This window comes from Rutilus rutilus, assembly GCF_951802725.1.
Source record: "Rutilus rutilus genome assembly, chromosome: 21".
In the NCBI taxonomy this organism is placed as follows: domain Eukaryota; kingdom Metazoa; phylum Chordata; class Actinopteri; order Cypriniformes; family Leuciscidae; genus Rutilus; species Rutilus rutilus.
The window spans coordinates 31,237,212-31,264,309 of record NC_140226.1 but is presented as its reverse complement, the minus strand read 5'-3'; the positions used below and the strand labels follow the sequence as shown (position 1 = coordinate 31,264,309).

Here is a 27,098-nt window from a genome sequence, read left to right as displayed (position 1 = left end):
TGTTCTCTCCAGACACGACACCCATAAAACTGTAGACAATCTCTCATGCTCATAATTATTTCCCTGTGCATCTCATTTCCACTGATTCCACACTCTTCATTTGCTCAGGGCTGATCTACAGGAAACATGACTCCACAGTAATTATACCGTTCTTCAAAGGAAGTAGAGCTCCAAAATAGTTCACATTGACGTACAGGTAGTTGAACTATGCGGGAGGTGAGAGCAGGAAGGGGCTTGAAGAACAGAAAAATCATTTGATTTTGTCTCAGGAATGGCAACAAGTTGTGCTTAGCATGCTATGATCCCTGCAAGCTGGGTTAAGAACAATATCCACTTCTGGTCTGACATCTACATCTTTGATTTTCTTCAACATGTTATATAAAGGGTGAGAGCCACGGATGAATCTAAGTACAAACGGTTCATGTTGATGTAAGAAAGTTCAAAGCTTCCTCTGGGCTGAAATAAAACTCAAAGAAAGGAGACTTTAATTGCACCGCCCTTAAAAATGGCCTGAAATAATTCAGTGGATGATAGTTGAGCACAAGCATTTTCCTGCATTTGTATAGGAATATTGGTAGCATTTGGTCAAGGCAGTGTTATTTAGTGCTTTTGTGCCATGCTAGATCAGAAGTTGCAACAAAAAAAAGAAGGTAATGCAAGTAATAAAACGCACAGTTAGGGTAGCAAAAGAAAAGAAAAAAACGTATCAACTTGTAAATGAGTGCAAAAAAAAACTCTTCACATATATTTTGTTGTCAATGTCAAAGACTGTGTATCCAATTAAACCTGGTATTTTGGTTCTAAATAATCTTTTACTAGCCAACTTGATACTTTACCAACAAGGACAGGTTACGTGAAAAACCTTCACAAACAAGACTTTATAAAATCTGACCGAGACAACGCACACACACACACACACACACACAAACTTCAGCCAAACTTGTAGTTCCACATGTTGGAAATTAGTTCCCACACTTATTTATTTTATAGTGTCCTTGTTACAAATGTTACATGTACTTATGGTAATAACAGTACATTATGCATAACTACATGCAACTAACCCCAAACCAAATTAATAATTAATATTACTCAGTACTTAAAAGTATAATCACACTGTAAGTAAAAAACAAACAAAAACAAAACACCTTAAAGTGTAACCTAGTTTCTTAAATACTCATCTCAAATATTTTCTGTATTATAGCTGAAGTTACAGCCCAATAAAATAGTGCATTCAAACATGCTAATTGCAATTATTCATATGTATATTGATATGTGCATCAATATGTACATCAATACATGGTGTTGGCATCAAGTGAAAGAAATAACAGACTAGTCACTGCACTGACATTTTCACAGTAATTGTTCATAGACTGCATAGTCATCATAGCCAACAATCTTCTCTGATCGGCATACCGCTAACATAATTCTGCATGATTTATAAGCTGTTTTGAGGATCAAAAAATGTCCCTGCAAAGACAAGGAATTTGGATATTGCTATTTTTGTGGGGACATTTTGTCCCCATTACGTAGGGTTTACCTGAATCACACACACACACTTCATCTACACAAGTCTTCCCCCCTTTTTTAATCACCCAAAAAACACATAAAATGACACTTAAGTTTAACATTGACTCACCGCATCCACTCCCAGACAATCACTCTGGGAACTAGAAACCCTTGACCAAATCCAATTACTAAGTGGATTGCACTCAGTGAAACTAAGTTCTGACAAAATGTACATTGTCAGTCTGTGTTTAAGATTTCTAGGATTATTTTTGATGAAGACATCATTGCTTGCAAGAATTTTGCTGCATTAGATCGCTGTAATTAAGTAATCTATACAAGCAGATATCATGAAGTCTTGAAATTCTAGAAATGTTCAGAAATAAAACGTATACAGCAAACTGTAGGGCAGTTCATGGTAGTTTATAAATGTAATCTGTAAAAATGTATATATTTAAGAAATCTGGTGCTCTCTTGATTCAATACTTGAATTCACTGCTTGTAAAATCGGTTAATTAGTTAACATGTTAACATGAACTAAGAATGAACAATACTACTTCAGCCTTTATTAATCTTAGTTAATATTAATTTCAACATTTGCTAATATGTTATTTAAATCAAAGGTTGTATTTGTTAACATTAGTTAATGCACTGTGAACCAATTGACAGTTAACAGCTGTATTTTTATTAACTAAAATTGACAAAGATGAATGAATACTGTAACAAATGTATTGTTCAGTGTTAGTTCATGTTAGTTAATACATTAACTAATGTTAACTAATGAGCCTTATTGTAAAGTGTTACCGTAAAATCTGAGTTCTGAAATGAAACCGAAAAGAACCACTACTCTGAATCATAGTTTGAGCATTACGTTTATTCCATATTCTCACACACAAACATACACAGACACAAGCTCACTAAAAGTTTATAATGATGCCATCTGGAAAGACAAATTAAACAGTAAACAAATTACAGGGATGTGCCGGTGGACATTACCTGTGAAATCCTCTGGAAGAGACACGCGTCTTGTGAAAAAGTCAGTGACAAGCATTATTTGACCAATAATAGAGTTTCCACTTCACCCCAGAAGCTGTCCGCCAAAAATCGAAAGGTAATCAGACAGATTTAATATTCCTAAATACACGTAAACACCATTAACAATACACACGCTCACAAACACACACTGACTACGACAACGGCAAAAGACCTACAGTACCATATGCACACTAATTGGACAAAGTGCAGACAGTGTTTTAATCACATCACACAGAACATTAGGGATAATGAGGGTCTTATTTTCTTCTTTGAAAGGTACGCTGTAGCTGTAATTACGGGTTATTGTTATATTTGTCTTCCGGCATGGTGAGTAGCCATGGCAAGATATGCAGGCAAACATCTTTGTCAATTTATTTGAAAGTAGGTAATTTACTTCACCTATACCATGGACCACCATTGCCCTCTGGAGATGATCTGAAAGACAGCGGTACAGCTTAAACTGATAGTTGTGCAAGTTATGCAACTGATGGGCTATTATGCAACCAAAATGATTGTCTCCAACACTTCATGTGCAATGCCTGCTTTGAGCCTTAGCATATAACAGGTCATTGTGGCTTCTCTAAGTTCAAATCAATGACAGTCTGGTATTTTGTACTTGGGTGATTAACATTTAGTTTCTTTTCTTTTCTTTTTTAACACCAACCTGCCCAGGCACTACGGATTGATATTAGGCTAAATCTGGCACATTTTACATTGAGTCCTATTGAAGATTTGGGAATTTCTGAAGAATCGCCAAGCAAGCATCATTCTGTGAAAATCAGCGATATTTTGTGTGGATCACCTATAGGAAGCAGTAATTGTAATTAAACTAATATGCTGAATCAAGTCAAAATACATGCTCACTAAACAAAAAAGGTGTAGATGTAGTCTTGTAAATGAGCACGTGGATTTTGTTAATACAAATCAAGACAACATTAGCATGAACACTTCACAAAGCTTGTATGAAATTAACCCAAAAAAATGTTAGATTCAGCAATTGGAGAAAAATGATATAATTTGACCAAAAGTACATGTTTGGTCCTAAATGCTAAGCACCATGTTGCCTTAGCATATCCCACAGTGAACACCATCCGTACATTGATGAATGGCGGTGGTTGTATCATAGGGCATAGTTCTCTGCAGCAGCAACTGGACAACTCAAGATAGGAGGAAAATGGATGGAGTTAAGTACAGAAAAATCCTTCAGGAAAATGTGCTGCAATCTGCAAGAGCACTGGGATTTGGAAAATAATTAATCTTCCAAATAGACAGTTAAAAAACATACTGAAATAGCCATGCTGGAGAGGCTTAAAACTTAAAATAACTTTTAAAAAAGTTAAAAAAAAAAAAAAAAAAAGGTTAATTTCCTAGAGTGGTGTAGTCAAGACACACACTTGAGTTTGACTGAGCATCTGTGGAATGGCTTTAAAATTGCTGTTTACTAATGACTCACATTCAAGTTGATGGAGTTTGAACATTACTTGAACTGATATTTGCAAGAACATTTTAAAACCTGTTGTACCTACATTTTCGTATATTTTATGTAATATCACAGGGGTTAAATCTGTGATATCAGCGATGTCTTGTGATATTTCAATGGTAACTGAAGCTCCCAGATGCCTCCCCACCTTGTGCACCCAAAGTATTACAAATATAAAATCAGAGGTGGACAAAGTACACAACTTCCTTACTTGAGTTAAAGTACAGATACTACTGGTCAAATATTACTCCATTACGAGTAAAAGTTGCAAAGACCGATTTTTACTTAAGTAAAAGTACAGAAGTACTTGAGTATCAAAAGTAAAACAGTAAATGTCAATGCATTGTTTTATTATTGTTGCATTGTTACAGTACCTTGTGCCTCATAAGCAACCTAGTGAATAATACACTGACCAGTTTGTAGTATTAGTCTTACCACCCCCAAAAAGAAGTACACATCTATGTGTATCCATTCATGCTCATTTGAATCAAGTAGTCTGTAAGAAAAAAAAAAAAACAGCTCCACAACCAGCTGTATAACTGCCCAACAGCAATATTGCAAAACAGAAATGCTACCGTGCATGAAAACAAAACTTTCAAACCGTTAGTTGTGACAATGATACTGTCTCTCACAGATGACTAGTAAAGAGTAGTCGTACTAATCGGCAAACTTCACGACACGTGAGCCTACAAGAGTGATTACTGATATGCTGTCCGTCACCCGCAAAAGTCCAATCACGTTTTAGAGACGGAAAAAAATCATGCCCTGACTAACATAACTACTTCCTACTCAATGACCCTGACAGAAATGTAGTGGAGTAAAAAGTACGATATTTGTCTTTAAAATGTAGTGAAGTTAAAGTGACAAGTTTCCATTAAAAAATAATACTCAAGTAAAGCAAAAAGTACACTACTCAAGTAAATGTACTTCATTACTGTCCACCTCTGTCTAAAATACAGGTATTATGTCTAATTGCACTCATCCAGTTCTGAATCCAGTATACATAGTATATAGTATACCAACACACTGTCGGCAATTCGTAACTGTTGGGGAATTGATAGTGAATTGTGTGAATTTGTACTTTTCATATGATTTGCTCATGGGATAAATTTAGGCATGCCCCACACCTCTCCCTAAAAATAAAAATAAATAAAGTAGGGCTGTCAAGCGATTCAAATGTTTTAATCTAATCAATCTCATGATGTGCCGATTAATTAATCTAACTAATCGCACATCAAATTCGGTTGAGAAATTACCCCAAAATGATCATTATTATTATTATTATTGTGTTAAATGATAAAAGCATTAAATAGACAATAACAAAAAAGTAGCTTTAGAAATAAACAATTGATTTGATTCAACATGGAATTTATTACACAAAGGTGAACAAAGGGCCATGATTTCTTTTTTTTCTTTCTTTTTTTTTTTTTAATTCAGAAGCTGCATCTGAATCGGTATTTAAATATATTAAGATCAAAACAGTTTGGTTACCAACATCATTCAAAACATCTTTTATGTGACGAGGAGGGAAGTCATACGGGTTTGAAACAAAACGAGGGTGAGTATAAACAGCTCTAATTAAAAACAAAACGTACAGTGTCAGTCTGTGTTCAATTTCAAATTGCCAGCATTATTTTTTGATGAAGACATCATAGCTTGCAAACTTTCTACTTGCATATTTTCCTTTTAACACACAACAGCAACATGAGTGTGGAGTCAGCCTACGTTTCCATGGTTACAGGAGCTGGTGAGCTCAGTGCTGAGCATTTCTGCTCTACCTGGATAGCCAATCCAGGAGAAAGAGAAAAATCTCTTGTGGTAGATTTACCAAATGCTTTTTGAAGCACTCCTTTGAAATCCAGAGATACACAGTACATTGGAGGGCAACTTTTTTGAACGAATATGAGGCAGTAAATACATTCTTGTGAGAGACACACACAGAATGGATTAGGAAAACATGTTAAATTTGAAGTAGATCTTGAATCCTCAGGGTTGGCCAGAAGACGTTCCTTTACTATTTTAAAATGAGAAAATCGATTACACATTACTTCAACAGTCCACTTTAGACATTCTCATAACTATAAGTAGCATTGCAACTACATGTCAACTAACTCTCATTAGAGTATTACTAGACTGTTAAGTTAGGGTTAGTTAGTTGAATAAGTTCACATGTAGTTGCAAAGTTACTTAGTCAGTAGAATGTCTAAAGTGGACCATCATGTCTAAAGACCAGAAAATGTACCAAATTCACTCTAAACAAAAGGAAAGGTTGTGGTTTTGGTACATGTTCATGCTATTCACAATGTTTACTATTATAAACTTACAATAGTATCACTATGAAAATCTGTTGTTATTTAATCATAAAATGGCCATGCATTTGCTCTTTAAAAAGGTGTCTAATATTTTTTGTTTCAACTGTTTTCACTTTTCTTTGTCACTATTACATGCAGGGCTTGACATTAACTGGTTTGCTCACCAGCCACTGTGGTTAGTGGTTTTCCAGAGTTACTAGCCATTCAGCATTTTCACTGGCCACAATTTTGACAACGATACCATGTAGAAAAACTGTCATATCGATATTTTTTATATTATCTCATAATTTGGTGGCAGGTATATTAAGCTGCTGTCACTTTAAGATCTGACGCACGGATCCATTACACTGTTACACGTGTGATTTCTTTCTCAACTGTTTACGTTCATGTAAAACATTACTGAATTTACGTGAATACTCGCCAACTCACAGGAATTAGCCAAATGATGCCCTGTAACACCAACAATATTCATCCGGAGCAAATACAATGAATAAGTGAGGGAAGGTAGATTTGTGTGTATCTCGCTGTCGGGATAACAGCTGTCGCTTGGTATTGGAAGAGTTTCAGATATTTGAGTATCGATATGTATCGAAACATTTACATTTTTGATAACACTACGTTGTATTTGGATTATTATTTCAGATGCCTTTTTAAAATGATACAATTGAAAAAAAAATTATATTATATAAAAAATTCAACCGGTTGAAAAATTGTCAGGTGTTAACATCAAGCCCCGCATGACAGTTATGTTGCTCTGAAGGGTTGACAGGTAGGTCTACTTGTGGGATTTTTCAGGACTTTATCAGACATATTTATAAGTACTCTATGAAACTCTAAAAGTTCCCCTTTGGTATATTATTGTTATTCCATACTTTTTGGAGGTTCCATGGCAATCAGCGTGAACTTATACAGTGTTTAGACACCGGGCCTCTTGGAACTAATTGAATAGTACTAGTAGTAGTACTAGCCTAGTACACACTGGTTAGTTATGTGAAATTAGTGTCTATTGAAAGAAATAACAAACATATATATATATATATATATATATATATATATATTTTTTTTTTTTAGACATAACATTACCGTAGTGATTTTTGTGAAAAGATCCAGAGCTTTCAGCACCTTGACACTTAATCATTAGCGAGTTACAATATAGCCAATGAAGAAATTTCCACTGTGAGTTAAATCAAGCTCCACATGCATTATTTAGTTCAGTTTAGCAGCATTCTACTGGAGCTTCTCTGTATTGGTTTTACTGTTATATAAAGACAGAGCCAGCAGAACAATAGATACCACTGGGACCATTAAACAAGCTTTGCAATCCATTCTTACAGTCTTCCAAGATTACAATGCAACAGTGTGGTAACATGTATCGTGCTAAACACGTGATGTATAGTTGTACGATTCTAAAAAAAAGTGACATGTAGGGCGATTGCGCTTCGGGCAACCCGAGTTCTTGCAGACCTTTCCCGATCCCGTCCTCCTCTCTCTCCCACTTCGTTTCTCGTCTCTCTATCCTATCCTATTGAAAAACGGATAAGGTTGGAGCAGTGGCCAAGAGGTTAGCACACATGCTACAGACAGAAATAACACCATATAAATCATGCCAAAAGGTCACTTGGGCCACCATATTTCAAGTTGTCTGATTTATTTTTATAGAGAGCAGAATGTATGGCTCTGTATAACTATCTAATCACATTTGGTGTCTTTACACACATTGTTTCAAGATGGACGACAGTGGCATTAAAACACCATTGGTTCTTGTGTCATTTGACTCAAACATACATTACTTGACTCCAACGTACAGTATGGAATTTTTCGCCGCTAGGGGTCGCTAACCTCTTACAATAACAAAGGCGTAGTTTGATGACGCAACATTTGCTAAGAATTATGGATCTTGTCGTCAACGTCAAGCCGACCGATCTAATAATGTTTACGGATGAGTAAATACATCGATGTTTTTATCATGACTGTGATATGAAGCAGGTCGGGATTGCTAAGAGACAGCTATCAGCTCCACACGCGACGCGAGTCCCGCGGATATAAAAGGAATAAGGACATTTCATTCTACCGAACTACACAGCAAGTGCAGAATTACAACTCACAGGTCAGTTTATTAGACAAATTAAACTTGTGAGGTAACGCAGCGCTGTTTCACTTGGTCTAACATTACACTAGCACACTAAACTGCATTTGAATGTGTTGAAATGTACAGTATGTGTTAGTTTGTCTGTATGAGACTAGCAGTAAGCTAGATCAACGTTAGAATAACATACAGATCAGATTCTAACATTTTATCATTGTTGAACTATATAACATTGATTAGTTTTATGTAAATGTGCTCACCTGGTACATGTAGGAGCGGTCGAAGTCTCGAACGTGGAGCTCTCGTTTCTATACTGTCTATGGGAGCTCTCGGCATCTCGAAAACACCGCGCTGATATTGATTCTCGTTTTAGGTCTCCTTTTTTATCCAAAGTCTGCTTGCCATGGTCCATAATGTTTGAACGAAACAACAACAGCATGCAAATAGACATTGCGAACTACATAGTTGTCTGCGTCTGTCGCTTTGGTTACTATCAGAGGGCTCTGGTTGCTATGGCAGTACGGGCGGAAACCAGGGACAACGAGGATATGACGCCATTGACGGCGACAAAACGGAAATAAAGAAACGTGTCTTCAAATTAAATTACAAATTTCTCCTAGTTTGAAAGTTGTTGGAAACAGTCGGGATAATGTAAGTACACAACAAAAAAAATATATATATATAACATAGATATACTGTAGTGATTTTTGCTATTTTTTAAGCAAAAAAGTTACATATTGTGCCTTTCAAACCTGCCATGCCAATTGATTCAAGAGCTGTAGTGGAGAAGATTGTTAATGACCAGCAATGTATTGTTCATCCCACATCATGCTTTATTGTGTTTTGGAGCCTTTTAACTGTTGTCATAAGGAGAATAATGTTGAGATTATTCAAAAATTTCTCCTTTGGGGCTCAACAGTGAAATGTGAATTTGGAAGAACATGAGGGTGAACTATTCTTTATATAAAACCTTGTTTTAGATAAGATGTGTCAGACCCACGCTGAGGGAGTCGACAGTAAAGGTCATGTATTCCAGCTGTCAACAGTCTCAGGTCTCCACAGGTAAAGAGAGTGTTTAGGTTCAGCAGAGGGAGCCAGATCCCTGGGCACGGCATTCTAAACCCCACGTGAGGAATAAACAGATGAATAAATAAATGTGTTTAGTTAACTTCAATTAGCCGCTTGTTTGACATGGGCCGCTGCCACTAAAACTTCTCTGGAATGCAATAGCTGCAGAAACCTATTAAAAGTGACAATTCCTAAAGCTGAAGCAGAACTGCAGTTGAGCTGTGCTCTGCTATTCAATGCATAAAATATTCAGATTTGACTAGAAATGATGATTTATATTTTTAGTGTGGGCGAAGGTCATAGTGAGACGTGCAAGGGTACCGGCTTGATTTGTTTTCCAAAAAAAGAAAATTGCTGTGCAAACCCCTTTTTTTCTCTTCTTTTTTTTCCTTAAAATATGTCCTCTCTGCCTGCATATATGTAATGAAATGTGTACAAAAAAAAAAAGAAATTCAAACCTTTTGATTGTTATTTCAATATGTACATTGTTCCATGTAAACTGGCATAGTGTGTCAGATTTAAAACATACTGTACAAATGGAAACAGCCTAAAGATAAAAAGAATAAAAAAAAATACAAGCTACCTTTCGTAAGGATTATGCTTAGTTTAGTTGCCTTTTGTTTCCATGCGTTTGTCTCATGTCTCCAGGTCAGTTTAGTCTTGAATAATCCCTAGCTTGTTCCCTTTGAATTTTTGCAGATCCGTGTGAACGGGGGTTGTTTTGACAAGCGCTAGGCTGGGTCCACATGTTGACGGCGATCACATGTGTATTTTCCACGGTACGGCTCCCTGCGGCGAGCCCGTGTCTTCCCTTGGCAGAGCCTGGGAAGCCCTGTCCTATCTCCGCCTCAATATGCGGGAGGATCAGGAGGCTTTTGTCTAGGCACTGGAAGGTGGCAGCACTAGTGGCGTTTTGATAGGGATCCCAATCAGTCAAAACGTAGACTACGTCGAACGTGAGCGACTGAAAGGGAACGTCTCGGTTACGTATGTAACCCTCGATCCCTGAAGGAGGGAACGGAGATGTAGTCCCGTCGCCACTATTGCTGGACCACCGCTGACTCCGGGCTCCGCTCGGCACCTCAGCGAAAAACAACTGGTGCGTGCATCCACTTCTTTATTCATACCCACGCCGCGGGGCGGAGCGTGTGATGCAATTCACGCATGCCAATGTGCATTGGCTCGTTTTAACAGTACTCGAAGATGACAGGCTCCCTAAGCGTGATCCCAATCAGTCGTAACATCGACTACATCTCCGTTCCCTCCTTCAGGGAACGAGGGTTACATACATAACCGAGACGTTTCCACTGGTCATTGTTCTGTGTCGTCTTTTTACGTTGTTGCTAGTGAATATTCTTGCTCTGAATCATTAGATTAAAGACTATTTTTGTAATACTCTCCTGAGTCGTGTGCTTCACTACAGCAATGTGGACAGGCCCCGACTTATTTACGACCCAAGGGCCGGGCTTCGGGACAATTTTCACATCATAGTTCACACGCGGGCCGGGCCTCGGGCCTGGTTTATGCTTATCCTTCTTTTTTATATTTTAGACATTAATTAAAAGAAAATATGAGAAGTTGCCGATGGAAAAACAAACATAGAATGACATTTTATAACCTATCACACTGGCATATGACTGACACATGACAGTCTGTTTTGTTGCTTTTCGTTTGATTGGACTTTATTATCATTAGTCTAAGTTTAGATTGTATAGCTCATTTCGTTTGCGAGCGCTGTTGCGACTGCGAGCAGCCTGCTTCAGCTTTTCAAAAATGTCGTTTTACTGTGGTTGTGATAATAAACGTTTAAACTAACTGTCTGTGTGATATGCTTGAAGTGTTTTATATCTATGGATTTTTTTTTTTTGTAGCCATGTAAAGTGTTGATTTGAGAGGCTAAATTGATCAAACATGTTTAACTCGCTGTCATTACTTGTTACTCGTTCATGTTTAACTTGGTCGTCATAAAAAAAAAAGAAAGAAATTTAAACAAAAATTGCTCCGAAACATTTGTCTAAATTAACTTAATAAAGAAATGAAAAGAAACATATCTACTTTGCCATTGAAAACAAAACTGACTGTGTAATGGAAAAAAATGGGCTCCAGTCGGACTCGGGCTGAGAATTCTGATGAGCTGTCGAACATGGGTCGGGCTAGGGCCTGAGCGTCTCGGACCCTAGATTTAATGCCTGTGCAGGGCTTTAATGACAGCTTTACAATTAACTATACACACACAATAATTATTTATATTAGGAACTAAACAGGGCAGAATTGCACACTGTCAAAATACTAAGAGAAAAAAACTTAATTGGTTAATGGTATGTTCTCTTACACTAGTGAAAACATGTGATGGATCTAATGGGACAATTGATCTAAATGTATGTATTTGGAAAGTGAAAAAGAACATTATACACAATTTACAGTAAAAAAAAAAAAAAGTTAATTGACATCCCCAGAATTATGTGACCGCTTACATTTGATGTTTTTCATTTAACTGAGGAGAGTTCTCATCAGCTATGTACAGTACATTAGGGTGTTATGTTGCACCTTATGTTTTCAAATGAATCTTTATTGTATAATTTTTTGTATCATGCGTTACCATGAGAGTTTTACATTTGTATGACACTGTGCATAGTCTATATTTTAGCATTTACCTCGACTTGTAGTAATAAACTTTGATTCATCATGTATCTTTCTCCTTAAAACACCTGTGTTTTAAGGTGGTTTGTAAGGACTGTATATTATAAAGGTTAAAAGAAAGGTTAAAAAAATAATAATTTGGTAACTTGCTCATTTAATTAAATTCATGATTTGTTTAAGTTAAGTCTGTTGCATCTGTATTTTTTTTTTTTTTTTTTTTTACTTCTTTTGCACAAGAATTCAAAAATAAGTTAAATATTCCAATAATTGTAAAGGTGCATAACTTTGTTGTGTACACTGCCAAAAGTAAATAGAGCTCATTCCCATAGATACTCTGGTGCCAAGATATCGCAGGGCCCCCTAGGGACCCCAGAGGGTCATGTTGAGCCTCTATACACTAGCCTATGTGAAATGTTCTCATTCCTGGTCTCTATGATGTTTTGAATTAGAGATATGGCTGGGGCCCTCAAGGCCTTCTAAGGCCACATTTACATTACATGGTTCAAGGGACCCAATTCCATTTTTTTCCTCCCATGTGGCACAGATCAGAAATGACCCACAAACATGTGAGCAGGGAAAAAAGCATGTGGATTCCGATATTCTCAGATCGGTTTCAGGCCTCATTCATGTGGAAATAGATCTGATATGAATCAGATACAGTATGTGCATTGCATCAGCCATGTAAGCATACAGATCCAGATCAGATATTCCCTTGTCAATGCAAGTCATATGTCATTGAAATAGCGACGGTGGTGAATGACTCAGGGGGACAGCAGCCACGATCACATAACTATTTTCAGTGGCGCAATGGAGGATAAAGGCTCAACCCAGTGGAGTCATGCTTAAGAGCAATGTTTTACTGACCTTTTAAGGTGGTGCGGAAAGCATGTATTATAATTTAATCTGTGTTCATCACATATTGTGCCAGGTCAGTATGTCTACAATGGGTTGTTTCTCCAAGTGAAAGCAAAAAAAAAAGTGTGACATGTGAAGGCCAATTATGGTAACCCTTACTTGAAATTTGTCCTCTGCATTTAACCCATGCAAATTAGTGCACAGTAGTGAGTAGTGAACACACACACAAACTGCAAACCGTGGACACACACACCCGGACCAGTGGGCAGCCATTTTGCTGTGGCGCCCAGGGAGTGATTGGGGGTTGTCTGTGTTACCTGACAAACACAGAAAGGGTCAAAAAGTGGTGACAGTTTGCTGTATATATTTTTTAGCTGTGCACATACCGTGTCATTTTGTTCAATTATTAAACTATCATGTCATCTGAAAATTTAAGAATCTCTTTAATGTTATGATGAGGGAAATATTAAACACAAAACTGGAGATCAAACATCCTTGTGGGACACCAGAGTGACAAGCGACCGCAGATGCTCTGTATTTGTTCTGCTGCCTCCCTCGATCCGACCAGTGCAGACGTCAACCTGCAGTTCTCACCACACACACTTAGTTTCATTATCCGAGGTTGATTAAGCAGAAAAGCCAAGGCGCCTGAAAAAGAAAGGCTGTGATGTTCACGTCGTGCTGGGCGAAGTTAAGGTTGAGCTGTTGATGGGAGAGGTCAGATATCTTTCATCAATGTGGCACAACTATGTCATACTGTGGTGCTGGTTTCTTTTGTCAAAAAAAAATTAGATTAAAATTGTATTATTATTATTTATTTTTTTGTTATGGTCGTGATTTACTATGGATAGAATACAACTCTCCGTTTACAGTTTCTTTTTTGGCCAACACGAAAGATCCCTAAAGCAGGTAAACAACCATTAATTATATCCATGCAAATGTGTCTAAGCCCTCAATCCCAGGGCTAGGTTGGTTCTTCATGGACTCCATTAAAAAACATGGTGCATACTCAGAGACTAACACACTTCAACCCTACATTGTTGGGCATCCCTGGAATCACAAAGAGCGGCGGTCTGCTTCAAAGCACTTCAGCCTTCGCAAACAAATCAACTGAACCACCTTGGCAGTACAGGGTTCAACTCCTGTTTTCCTTAGCCAGCTGATGTTGTCTGGACTTCTGCATGCATGATTAAAAGTCAATGCTCACTTATTTTGCTGTAATCTCTATGTGAGCGTTTCTAGGCTGAGAATAGGCAAGCGCAACTATCCTTGCAAACAGAAGATGCATGCTAAGAAGTAATGAATGCATTGCTTTCCAAACTATTGTAGCAGAATGATAACTTTTTAATGATGATGAATGCAATTGTGTTGATGTTAAAATATTGCACATAAAGCTGTGATCGGGAAAAAAATAAGTAAGCTATTAAGTACAAGCTAATAAATAAGCTGTAGGTTGATGGCATTCCATTTGTTTGAGCATTTTGACTAAAGGCCTGTCTCACGAAGAAAGTTTAACAAACAGAATTGGTTTTGAGTTGACAGAAATAAAAGAATCAATCAAGTTTATTTCGGGTTCAATGGTTTCACAAAGCTATTAACATTCTTTGTCAATGCAGGGTTTGGTCCTGAGTTCTCCGATTCGCTTTTTTTCCTGAATATCAAAAGAACATTCATAAATCCATGGAGGTGATGCAGGTTATATAGTTCACAATGTATATATTAATAAGACAAACAAAGGAAACATTTAATAAATAAACTTTTATACATCCATTTGGAAGCTTATTTATATTATATTTACATTTAATTTAAATTAAATGCTAATTATTAATTGTCCAGCATTAATTTTAATTAATAATTCTAAACCAATAGGATTTCAGATCGTCCAATGCTTTCTGTCAAAGTTTTAATGCTGACAAATTATAAAATATAAATGATTTATAATTGTTATATAAGCAACAAATAAATAATTGTTAAAAGTCAGGCAATTTCATCGTAAGTTATTTCATCTAAAATGAATTCCCTGTGAAGTTTGCTTTAATTAGGAGCAAGAAATACAGGGTGACATTATTGTGTCAAACAGAGCAGGTTCGCCGTGCAGTGTCGAACACCAGTAAAAACCATTCGGTGAATGTAAAGAACTTTGTTCGGTGACTCTACTTGTGCAGAAATGACACACGTTGCCTTTAATGTTTTGTCCAAAGGCTGGAATTGAACCAAGCTTTGAGGTAATGTTTTCTTCTGGTGAGGATCTATGCAAATTGTCTCATCTCAGCAGTGATCTGTACCAGTTCCGCTCTCCACCACCTGTTCTCTGGGCATGCAGAACGAAATCTCCCCCGAGTCCATAGACTCTAAAGCTGCTGTGGAATTAATGTTCTGTGATCATCCCGGGCTTTGGCCGCTCCAGTTTGCTATTCAAATAATGAAATAACGAGCTCTATATTGCTTTCATGAATGGTGTTAAGCATGCTAATGGGGTAAACGTCAACTCCACATTAATCTGTGCCAGTTTTTTGCAAGATTGTACACACCCACAGAATTCTGTCCCCCAGGACCCCGAGTTATAGCCATCTATTAAAGGGATAGTTCACCCAAAAATGAAAATGTTGTAATTTACTCACCCTTAAAGGGGTCCTATATTATGCTTTTCCACTTTTTTACCTTTAGTAAAACAGTGGAAATGTAATGTTGCTGTTTGTGCATAAAAAAGATCTGCAAGTCCACTCCAAAGGGAGATATTTTATTGAACAGAATCCCATTTTCAAGAACTTCAACCAAAGGCTTGTTTGGACGACAACACGATTTTTCTGGATCTAATGAAGTCACAATGTTACTAATTTAAATAATCCATGACCACAGAATATCCAAAAAAGGGGACAAGGACTGGTTGAGCTGCATTAGAGAAGACAGAGTTGTCGCTACGTCAAAGAGATGCTGATTTTTTCCACAACGTTTCCAAAACTCATTTGTTTGACCTTCCTAAGGCTGAAGTTCAAACTTATTTTCAACACTGTTCCTGATGAATCATTCATTCCTCCAGATGAATATCGTTCGGATTGCATGTATTGTGCATAATTTTACTAAATTCTGCAGATTTTGATAAAAAAATCAAAAAGCCGCCTCTCAGTCCTAAATTGAGTTATTTTTCGCTGCTTATTGCGCTTAGTCAAACACACACTTTATGTCAAAATGCCGGACTACGTGAGTATTCACGTAAACACAGTCAGTTGTGCTTTAAGTGAATGTAAGAAGTTGAAAAGAAAACGCATGTGTAAGTATAATGGATCTGTGTGTCAGATCTTAAAGTGACAGCAGCCTAATAAACCTGCTACCAAATTATGAGATATTAAAAATATCTATATGGCAGTTTTTCTCCATGGTATCGATGCCAAAATTGTGGCCAGTGAAAATGCTGAATGAAAAAAAAAAGATTATTTCAAATGTATTAAATAATCATCAAAAAAAAAAAAGAAAAAAAAAAAAAAAAGTGTACCTCATACTGTAAAAAAATATGCATCATACTGTACTATACATGTATAAAGAAAACCAAAGAAATACTACCAGAGGTCTTAACCTTCAAATACAACTGACTTCCTGCAATGACCTACCCTAGTTCGCCTCATTACACTGACCTCCCCAAAAGCCACTTCGTTCCCAGGCTGCTCAGCCTTCCCTGGTGACAGCCATGCACTACAACAAGTCTCCAAAGAATGTTAGGGCACCAGCCAATAGAAAGGTAAATAGCCCTGGCATTTCACTCACTGCATTCATCAAACTTTCCATCCTCTATTTCCCTTCACATATAAACCCATATGCCTGAGGACATATGGAGAGGAGGTGAGCGCAATCATTCACTGAAAGAGGGCAGGAATGATTTGGCCTGCCTGTTTTCATTCTCATTCCAACCAAGAGCATCAGTGCTTTTCCTGTTGGTATTGCTAGGCTGTTATTCTCAGAAAATCTTTACAGCCCTTCATCTTTTTGAAGAACATAGTAGCATAAATAAATGACCTCTTCTCTTTATGTTATTACTCATGTTGATTAAACTGTATCTTCAACTACTTTAACATGGACTTACAGTTGAACACACATACGTACAATACGTACACTAGTTGTCAGCAATGTCCAACATGGATTCACATGCATCACATGAGAATGCTGCTCTTTTGAATTCTGAATTTGGTTATACATCATAAACAAATTTCCGTCCATCGGGATCTCATGAGTATTCCTGTGTATTTTTACGTAAAGTGGAAAGTTTGGTTCTACCACACGTATATTTACTTATGTTCTCATACACAATACGTAAAAATGGTACCACCATTTTTGCAATATATATATATATAGGTTCAAAATATATTTTTAATGCTATGTTGTTACTATAAGTGTCATTTTCATACACATTTCTGCATATCATGCTTTATAGATATATATTCTCTATAAAATTATTATGTTTGAGTTAAGGGGTAGGGTTAAGTGAACTACAATTTATCTATAAAATGGTAAAAGCACAATTATACAAATATATTTATGATATAAAAGATTCATACGTATTTTATGTTTCTTAAGCTGTAAATATGTCAAAATGTTTAAATGTTGTCAATATATCCATATTGTATGTTTCAGCATCTTTTAAACGTACAAAAATATACGTTTTGCACTTGTACATGTTATGTATCAATGCCTTCTTATTGAGAATGAGCCCAGGCTGTTCCATCCCATCGCAAATCACCATTCATTTTGTGAGGATGCTGAAAATGACACCTTTTTAAAAAGTACCATTAGACCAAAGCTCATTTTCATAGCTAGCATTTTATGTATTCTAATATGCTCACACAATTGATATTTAAACACTAAGGACTTCATTATCATAATTTAAAAATGAATAATATATTTAAGATGGAGTATCATATTTTGAGATTGATAGTCTTGGTCTCTGACATGGAAAAATAGTAAACATATGTACAAATATGATGGCATGATACATTTCCAAGACCTTAAAATAGTGTAATAAAATATTAGCCCAAAAATAAGTGTAAATAAAAACCAAATTCTGTAAAATAAAATAGTTTATAGTTAAAGAATGAATCTCTAATCAGGTCATTCCACTGGCCTGCAGAAAAAAATAAAAACGTTATGAATATGCTATATCTATACATCTCGACATATGGGTCAACTCACAAGTACTTTTCGGGCTGTTTGGTTTATTTCGTTTTATTTATTTATTTTGAAACCTTTAAATTGCAGAATAATGTTAAAGAGTGTTTTGTTGACAAAAAAGAGACTTCAATCTACATCGTAGTTTCTTTTCTCATTTTGCAGAGCATGATCATTTTATAATGTGTGGGATTCCTGCCGAGCTGTTGTACTGTATGTGTGAAAAGAACAAGAGAACACACAGAGCCAGTGATTGAACAGCAAGTGCAACGGCTGCATTTGTCTTTCAAGTGCATGATTCCAGCCTTCTCTGCAACCTGACTCTCTAATGAGGCTTTCTTAACTCTTGCACCCCATTTATTTCCCCTTCAATTTCTCTTTTATTCTGGATCTTATTCAAATCAGTTCAATTCTGCCTCATTTCAACTCGCTATTCCCCCCTGAGAAAAGATGAAATGATGATCGTTACTGTACGGTGAAGTTCTTTGTTCTGTTCAGTATTTTACTCAACCACATCACATCACTAAGTTAAATTTGAATGGTTAAAAGTTTGTGAAGAAGAGACGTTGTAATGGGAAGGTTTTTTTTTTTTTTTTTTTAGGTGGATATGAGAGACTTAATGAAAGCCCCTTTAAACTTCTCATAATTAATTTATTTATCAGATGTGTCTGGGAATTAAAAATACCTCAAACATAGCTCCAGATAAAGGTGGTGGCTCTCATTTAAAGTTGCACTAAAAATAAAATTGTGCAGTCAATACCATATGGGGATATTTCACCTAACAGGACCCCTACAATTCCTTTAGTTGTTGTAACCAAATGAAGTCAGGTTGATTCAGTCTTACTTTGATATTTTTTACTTTAACATTTAGATCTTGCCACACATTGTTGGGAACGTGTGTTTTACAGTGTAAAATGGAATATCTTTACCTTCCTCCCACCCCTGGGAACTTGCTTTTGTCTTTGCCATTGTCTGGTCTTTGGCCCAGGAGTCCTCCGCTGATGTTAAACTCCAGGCGAACTCAGGATAATATCCAGCAGGCCCACGGTCACATGACTTTCCCTTTGAAGCGCAATCTGGAAAAGAAGAAGAAAAATATCTGACTTATATTTGTTCTGTAGAGTAGAGACCTTCAGTCTTCCTCCTGGGGACTCACTGTCCTGCAGAGTTTAGCTCCATAATCAGACAAACCTGAACCTGCTAGTCGAGCTCTTCGGGATGGCTTGAAAATCACAGGCAGGTGAGATGAAGCAGGTTGGAAATAAACTTTGAAGGACAGAAGGTCCCCTGGAGCAGGGTTAACCCTCTGGGGTCTGAGAGGTTTTTGGGGTCCTTGAGATGTTCTGACATGCCCTGACATTTGTGCTTTTTTCAGTTGCTTATAAACATATTAATGGCAAAGGTGTAAATTCACTCTATTTAGCACAAACAGGGCTACCATAATATGTGAACAACTTGCATGTACATGTTTGTATTTTTGAGAGAATAATGTTTATGCATGGTTTTTTAAAAAACAAAAAACTAAAGTTTCTGAAATAAGGCCATAAAACACATTCTAAATATATGTAAATAAGACTTTTGACTAATGGATGTCATTGCCTACTGTTTTTTCTTCAGAATTATGTGAAAATCATCCTGCCTAATCATTCACATAACACAATACATTGATTTAAATCTTGTAAAACACTTTTTGTTTGGAAAGGCCATATGCGGGTGGGCGTGATTCACACCTGCAGAGTCAATGGGGCCCGCATAATGAGGCTGCATACGTAATGAGCCTTTCATTCAGGTGTGTGACTGAGCCACAAGAATGCAAGGACAATATATAACTGGTTTGTTGTTTTTTCCACAAATTTTGCTTGCAAATTGTACAATATCCAAGGTAAACATTTCTAGTAATTGTGCAGTTAATTGTTCTCATACTGTCAGATTTGGAATATATTCTCTTCCCAAATGTGTCACTAATAAAGCATAATAAAATTATTTAAAGAGAAGGCTTATAATGACCTTTTAAGATTTTGTTTACATCTATCCTTATATAGGCCTATATATATATATATATATATATATATATATATATATATATATATATATATATATATATATATATATATATACATATATATATATATACATATACATATATATATATATATATATATATATATATATATATATATATATATATATATATATATATTAAGGTTATACAATTACAACAACATTTAATATATATATATATATTAAGGTTATACAATTACAACAACATTTAAAATTGTAACAGTATTTCCAGTGTAATCTTTCTTTGTATTCGCGATTCATATTAAAACAGTATTTTTGCCAGCTGTAGTAGCTCCACAACAGCGCGCATCTGTGCGTTCATTCATTCCGATTAGAACAAAGCAAACAGAACTGACCTATTCCTCAGCGGGATCCGTTTGCTCCTCGAAATGATACTTCCAGAACTTCTGAGGTACATTTTTGCAGGATTATTATCAAGATAGTATTATTCCTCACAGCATCGTAAAGTTAAGACCTCTGCTGCTAGACATTTAGAAATTAATCTCCATTAAAACACACTCATTAACCTTCTAGTACATTGGTCTCCAAACCTAATCTGGGGTGCGTTTCCTATACAACAACATAACTCGCTGCTTAACTACCATACAATGTATCGGTTAAGAGATCAGCTAGCAAGTCACGACTGTTTCCCGAAACCCCATTGTCGCAAATTTGACGTTCAACCATGTTGGTTAATGATCATGCAGGTGTTGGAGTAATAACCTGTTTTAATGAATTTGTTTCAGATCGAATTAATGCTAGATTTTTTTTTGCTATAAATTACGGACATGGCATCTGAGGACTATTTATTTCTGTTCTCAGTTATTTTGCTTTATTTCCAGATTCAATCTCGTTCTTACGTATTAGAGCACATACACACATGCGCACTCTTCAAAAACCCAGCTGTAAATCCCTTGACAAACTAAAAGATGTAACTGACATTTGAGCATATTTGAAATAAAAGATATAGATTGTACCAAATGTCAGCTTGCTTATTTTGATCAAGATAAGGTCATGCAAACAAGAAACTCTGCTTCTAACCACATGCCGAGAACTGTCATTCCAAACACACAACTTTGCGCCAACTTTGCTGATAATGATGGAACTTGCGACCATAGTTGGCTAACGATGCTTTTGGGAAGCGCACCCCAGGCTGGTCTGTTGGCAGATTTACAGGACTACAGGAGTTTTGGGCACTCTTTGATTGGCCAGGATAAGCCAGCTGCACAGCTAAAACCATCTTAAACCAGTTGAGACCAGCAAACCAAAATAGGTTGGTTGCTTTTTTTCTATCTAGGCTCATTGGGAAAAAACTTTCCTATACCTAGATTTTTACAAAACTTCAAAAACATACCTATACATGCAATTCACTGTAATTTCCAGCTGAAATGAACACTCGCAGGCAGTAAAACACCAACAACTTCTATTTCTTCTTACAAAAATGATAGTAACAAATTACTGATTAATAAAAATGGTTTGTTGCACAATACTATGTTATGACCTCACCTTCATAACAAAATAGCACATTTCTATGTCTGTCTAATTTCAAAGCTAGCATTTTCAGACTTATGAAAGTCCAAAAGAAAATGTTTAAGCAGTTAAATATGGAATGTACATTTTCTCTGAGAAGGCAAAAAAAATAAATAAATAAATAAATAAAATAAATAAAATAAAATAAAATAAAATAAAATAAAATAAAATAAAATAAAAAATACAGAACTGTGTAAAGCATGATTTTTTATTTATTTTTTAAAGTAATACAATCCAAGACCAGCAGATGTAGTTTCAGAGGAAGGCAGCAATTTTGTGTCCTCCCTCGAACTCACTGTGTTTTCATCGAGATCCTAAAGTGTGACATGTGAAGCAAAACATATCGTGAGAGAAGGCAATGGCTCCATCGCACTATGATTAACTCATTACACTGTCAGTGTGATAATACCCAACAATCATGGTCTTTTCATCACTATGATTGGCTGATTATTCTGTCAAAGCTGATTACAGCCTCTCTTGCTCGCAACCATAGACTAAAGAAAGATGGACGATGCCCCTTCGCTCTCTTCCATTGGTGAGAAGTAAAGCCGCCAGTGTCTCGATATGGCCCTGACATCTTAGGACATGAGTTTGCGCAGTAGCGATTTCGGGACCTGAGTCTGCGCAGTAGCGATCTCGGGACCAGATCTGCGCAGTAGCGATCTCGGGACCGGACCTGAGTTTGCGCAGTAGCGATCTCGGGACCTGAGTCTGCGCAGTAGCGATCTCGGGACCTGAGTTTGCGCAGTTGCGATCTCGGGACCGGACCTGAGTTTGCGCAGTAGCGATCTCGGGACCTGAGTCTGCGCAGTAGCGATCTCGGGACCAGATCTGCGCAGTAGCGATCTCGGGACCGGACCTGAGTCTGCGCAGTAGCGATCTCAGGACCTGAGTCTGCGCAGTAGCGATCTCGGGACCTGAGTCTGCGCAGTAGCGATCTCGGGACCAGATCTGCGCAGTAGCGATCTCGGGACCAGATCTGCGCAGTAGCGATCTCGGGACCAGATCTGCGCAGTAGCGATCTCGGGACCTGAGTCTGCGCAGTAGCGATCTCGGGACCTGAGTTTGCGCAGTAGCGATCTCGGGACCAGATCTGCGCAGTAGCGATCTCGGGACCTGAGTCTGCGCAGTAGCGATCTCGGGACCTGAGTCTGCGCAGTAGCGATCTCGGGACCAGACCTGAGTTTGCGCAGTAGCGATCTCGGGACCAGATCTGCGCAGTAGCGATCTCGGGACCGGACCTGAGTCTGCGCAGTAGCGATCTCGGGACCAGATCTGCGCAGTAGCGATCTCCGGACCGGACCTGAGTCTGCGCAGTAGCGATCTCGGGACCAGATCTGCGCAGTAGCGATCTCGGGACCGGACCTGAGTTTGCGCAGTAGCGATCTCGGGACCTGAGTCTGCGCAGTAGCGATCTCGGGACCTGAGTTTGCGCAGTTGCAATCTCGGGACCAGATCTGCGCAGTAGCGATCTCGGGACCGGACCTGAGTTTGCGCAGTAGCGATCTCGGGACCTGAGTCTGCGCAGTAGCGATCTCGGGACCAGATCTGCGCAGTAGCGATCTCGGGACCGGACCTGAGTCTGCGCAGTAGCGATCTCAGGACCTGAGTCTGCGCAGTAGCGATCTCGGGACCTGAGTCTGCGCAGTAGCGATCTCGGGACCTGAGTTTGCGCAGTAGCGATCTCGGGACCAGATCTGCGCAGTAGCGATCTCGGGACCTGAGTCTGCGCAGTAGCGATCTCGGGACCTGAGTCTGCGCAGTAGCGATCTCGGGACCAGACCTGAGTTTGCGCAGTAGCGATCTCGGGACCAGATCTGCGCAGTAGCGATCTCGGGACCGGACCTGAGTCTGCGCAGTAGCGATCTCGGGACCAGATCTGCGCAGTAGCGATCTCCGGACCGGACCTGAGTCTGCGCAGTAGCGATCTCAGGACCGGACCTGAGTTTGCGCAGTAGCGATCTCGGGACCTGAGTCTGCGCAGTAGCGATCTCGGGACCAGATCTGCGCAGTAGCGATCTCGGGACCTGAGTCTGCGCAGTAGCGATCTCGGGACCAGATCTGCGCAGTAGCGATCTCTGGACCAGATCTGCGCAGTAGCGATCTCAGGACCGGACCTGAGTCTGCGCAGTAGCGATCTCAGGACCGGACCTGAGTTTGCGCAGTAGCGATCTCGGGACCTGAGTCTGCGCAGTAGCGATCTCGGGACCAGATCTGCGCAGTAGTGATCAGGAAGTAAAGCCACGAAATCAAGGCCCCGCCCTCACTCTCACAGAATCAATCGCAAGCACACGCTCCAGCACAATCTCCTCAGTCCTCCGAAGATCCCGAAAAAAAAGTCTGTTGGTGCTTCAGTGACTACTTCGCTCAGAGAACCTGTCAATCACAGCTGTCAATCATGACGTCACACCACCGCATCAAATAACTCACTAAAAACAAACTTATTTTAAAAACAAATACTTGAACTTACATCAGCGTGATAAAAACTACAGTAAATGACAGAAACCATATTTGGAAAAAAAGTGTAATTTAATTGTTTAGTTGGCCTCACGTGCCGTTAAATAACACGGGGAGGCGGGGTTTATGACCTATAGTAGGACCAGTCACCGGGGGGCGATCGAGATGCTTTGGCTTCACTTTCAGGGCTTGTGTGGCACGCTTGCTCGCAACAGGTCCGAAAATCTGTGGTGGAGTTTGACTAATTTCCAATTGAATTGCTCACTCATCATACATCACATCCAGTTACATTCAAATCTAAAAGAACTTGAATTTATGATCTGTGAGTAAGCTTGGTTAAGTTAAAGGTTCACTTGTAGTGTTTACTGAGGATTTATTATTGACTACAGATCAAAAAAGAAGGTGACCATACTGTACTGTAAATTATGATTTTTACATCTTTGTAAAACAACCTTTTTAATCATAATTATCTTAATGTTCTGACATGACATGAATATTCTGAAAAAGTTCAACTTGTTTAGCTGTGTGCCATTTGTGTATAGACTGATTGTCGCCTTTTCTCACATCTGTGTCCCCATCTTCAGAGATGGATCTAATTAAAACGTATTGCTTAAGGTCAAAGACTGTGTTGAGGTGACGGATGAAATGTGTCTTCAAAAGGACAAATGATCATAGCTGTGCCACAGTTTGTACTGAAATGGATGTCATTGGTTATAAGTTCAGTCAGGAGTGTAATTTGATTGGCTTCCTAGCCCAGTTAGATGGACAAGAAAAGTCATTATGTCCATCAAGCCTGTTAAAATGTGCATTGAACTTTGAAGGTCTATATTAAATTGTAAATAGAGAAAGAAATTTAATAATTCATACAGCATATTTAAATCATGTCCCTTGATATAACCATTGATGAAATTTAAATCTGTTAGTAGAAATTTATAGTATATATATATCAAACCATTGGAAATAAAAGTACTCATAGATGAAGAAATATCCCTATACATGAAAACCTTATCTTCAAAAGGCTGGCAAATGTTAATAAATGTAAACGCAGCTAGATTGTAGAGTCTTAAATCAGAGCATTCGTAAGAGTGCAATGTCGGGTGAAAGCAGATATAGTCACAAAGTTTTAATTCAATAATGTGTCAAAGTGAGTACATTAGCATAACTTATCTCATAAGCTTTCCACATAGTTCTGTAATGATAATTTTAACACTGTTATTCACATAAATGTGAATGTCAAATCCATTCTTCAGGAATGTTAGCATGATCATTATGTTCACAGCTATTTCCCACACTTTTCCTGCGGTTTTTCATGTATTCCTGTATCCGTTTATTCTGCTAGAGTGGCTTTCAAACCGTTCCAACTGTGTTATGTTCCAACCACACATTCGTCTTGTATTCACTGGAGTGTTAAAAGCACCGGTGGGACCAGGTTGTTTATCAGAGGACTGCTGGTTAAAGACCCAGGTGCCACACAAGTATGTGTGTTTTCTATTATTTTGCATGGTGTGTGTGTGTGTGTGTGTGTTTTCTTCCTTGGTACAGAATTTGGTGCTTCCATTGTTAAGGCAAATCCCAGAGGAAAAAATATCGCCCAGAGGTTATGCTCTTTCATAGCTCAGACTTAATGGAATTCTTTGTTATGTTTCATTTGTGAATTTATTTATTTATGTATTTGTTTTTTTAATTAAATACCTTCTGCTTTTCCAGTTCAATGTGCGGAGACGTATTAGTAGTAATAGTAGTACTCAAAAATAGGCTGATTTTCCCAAAATGTTTTTCGCCTATAGGCGAGATTTTAGATTGGCATCCCCTACCCCACTAAAACACTAAATCACTTAATTGACAGAAGAACATTGTAAAGTTAGTGGCATCCAAAAATCAAGGATCTATGGTTTTAAAACTTCACTTTACTGGACTTCATTGTGACGAAAAAACTCAAGCAGCAATATAAGTTAAATAAAAGCAAAGTTATAGAATCTTAACACTTTCCCTGCATGCCCTTTGACAGAATGTTCTGTCATTTAAAGGTGAACTAAGTAACTTTTTTACCTTAACTGAACAGCTTCGGAGTCATTGGAATGGTTATAATACTTATTTCGGGTTGAATGGTGGTCGTTTCGCACCCCCCTGGTGCCCGTGAGCGGAAAATACGCACTTGCAACTTTGGGGCGGCGGGCCACCGGCCGCCGCGTCAGGAAGTCTCGCGTGATATCAGGTCTCGCGATGTAAACAATTGCTTTACGGCCAAAAGAAATCTGCTAAAATGCTGTCATTATTGCGCTCCCTCACGCTGTTCGAACCCGAATGAAGAAGACGTTTTAAAGAATGTCCCATCTGCTTTGATGTCGTTGATCTACTAGCCTCTGGTGTCTGAGAATCACCAACGAGTTTTTACAACAGTGTTGTCAAATATCTACTCCGAAGCTGTGGGGGGCGAGAATACAGCGTAGAAATCCCGAAGCTACTGAGTGCTGCTTTAAGAGACAACGATTCCCCGCCTTTGACGGTTTTCCGTGTTTTCATTGTTATACAGAAGGGGACACTATTATCCATCTTCTGAAAGAGTACAGAATTTCTGGATCAAAACACAGAAAACAAAAAAGGAGCAGAAACAAGCGATAAAAGCATGCTTTTGCATGTTGTTAGAATTTTTTTATGAAACTAACCCACATTTAAATGCTGATTAAAAAAAGAATGCATTAATTAGATTTAAAAAAATAAAAAAAAATAACAGAGGTTCTGTTATTTATTTCAGATATTCATACAACAAAATGTTGGGGGCCATGACATTTTAGTGGAAAAAAACAAACAAACAAACAAACAAACAAATAAATAAATAAATAAATAAAACAAACATTTACAGTGGCTGGCAACTTAAAAAACATAACATTCATTAGTGTGCTGAATTTTTTTT

General features: G+C 37.9%; 1 protein-coding gene across 1 annotated transcript in view; it reads right to left on the bottom strand.

Moving 5' to 3' along the window:
* The window catches only part of alk (ALK receptor tyrosine kinase), a 394,553-nt gene that overhangs the window by 182,832 nt on the left and 184,623 nt on the right, over positions 1–27,098 (bottom strand). The window contains exon 3 of the mRNA XM_084393327.1: positions 19,066–19,212. Coding sequence (XP_084249453.1) covers positions 19,066–19,212 — 147 coding nt within the window. The remainder of the gene's footprint in view (positions 1–19,065; positions 19,213–27,098) is intronic.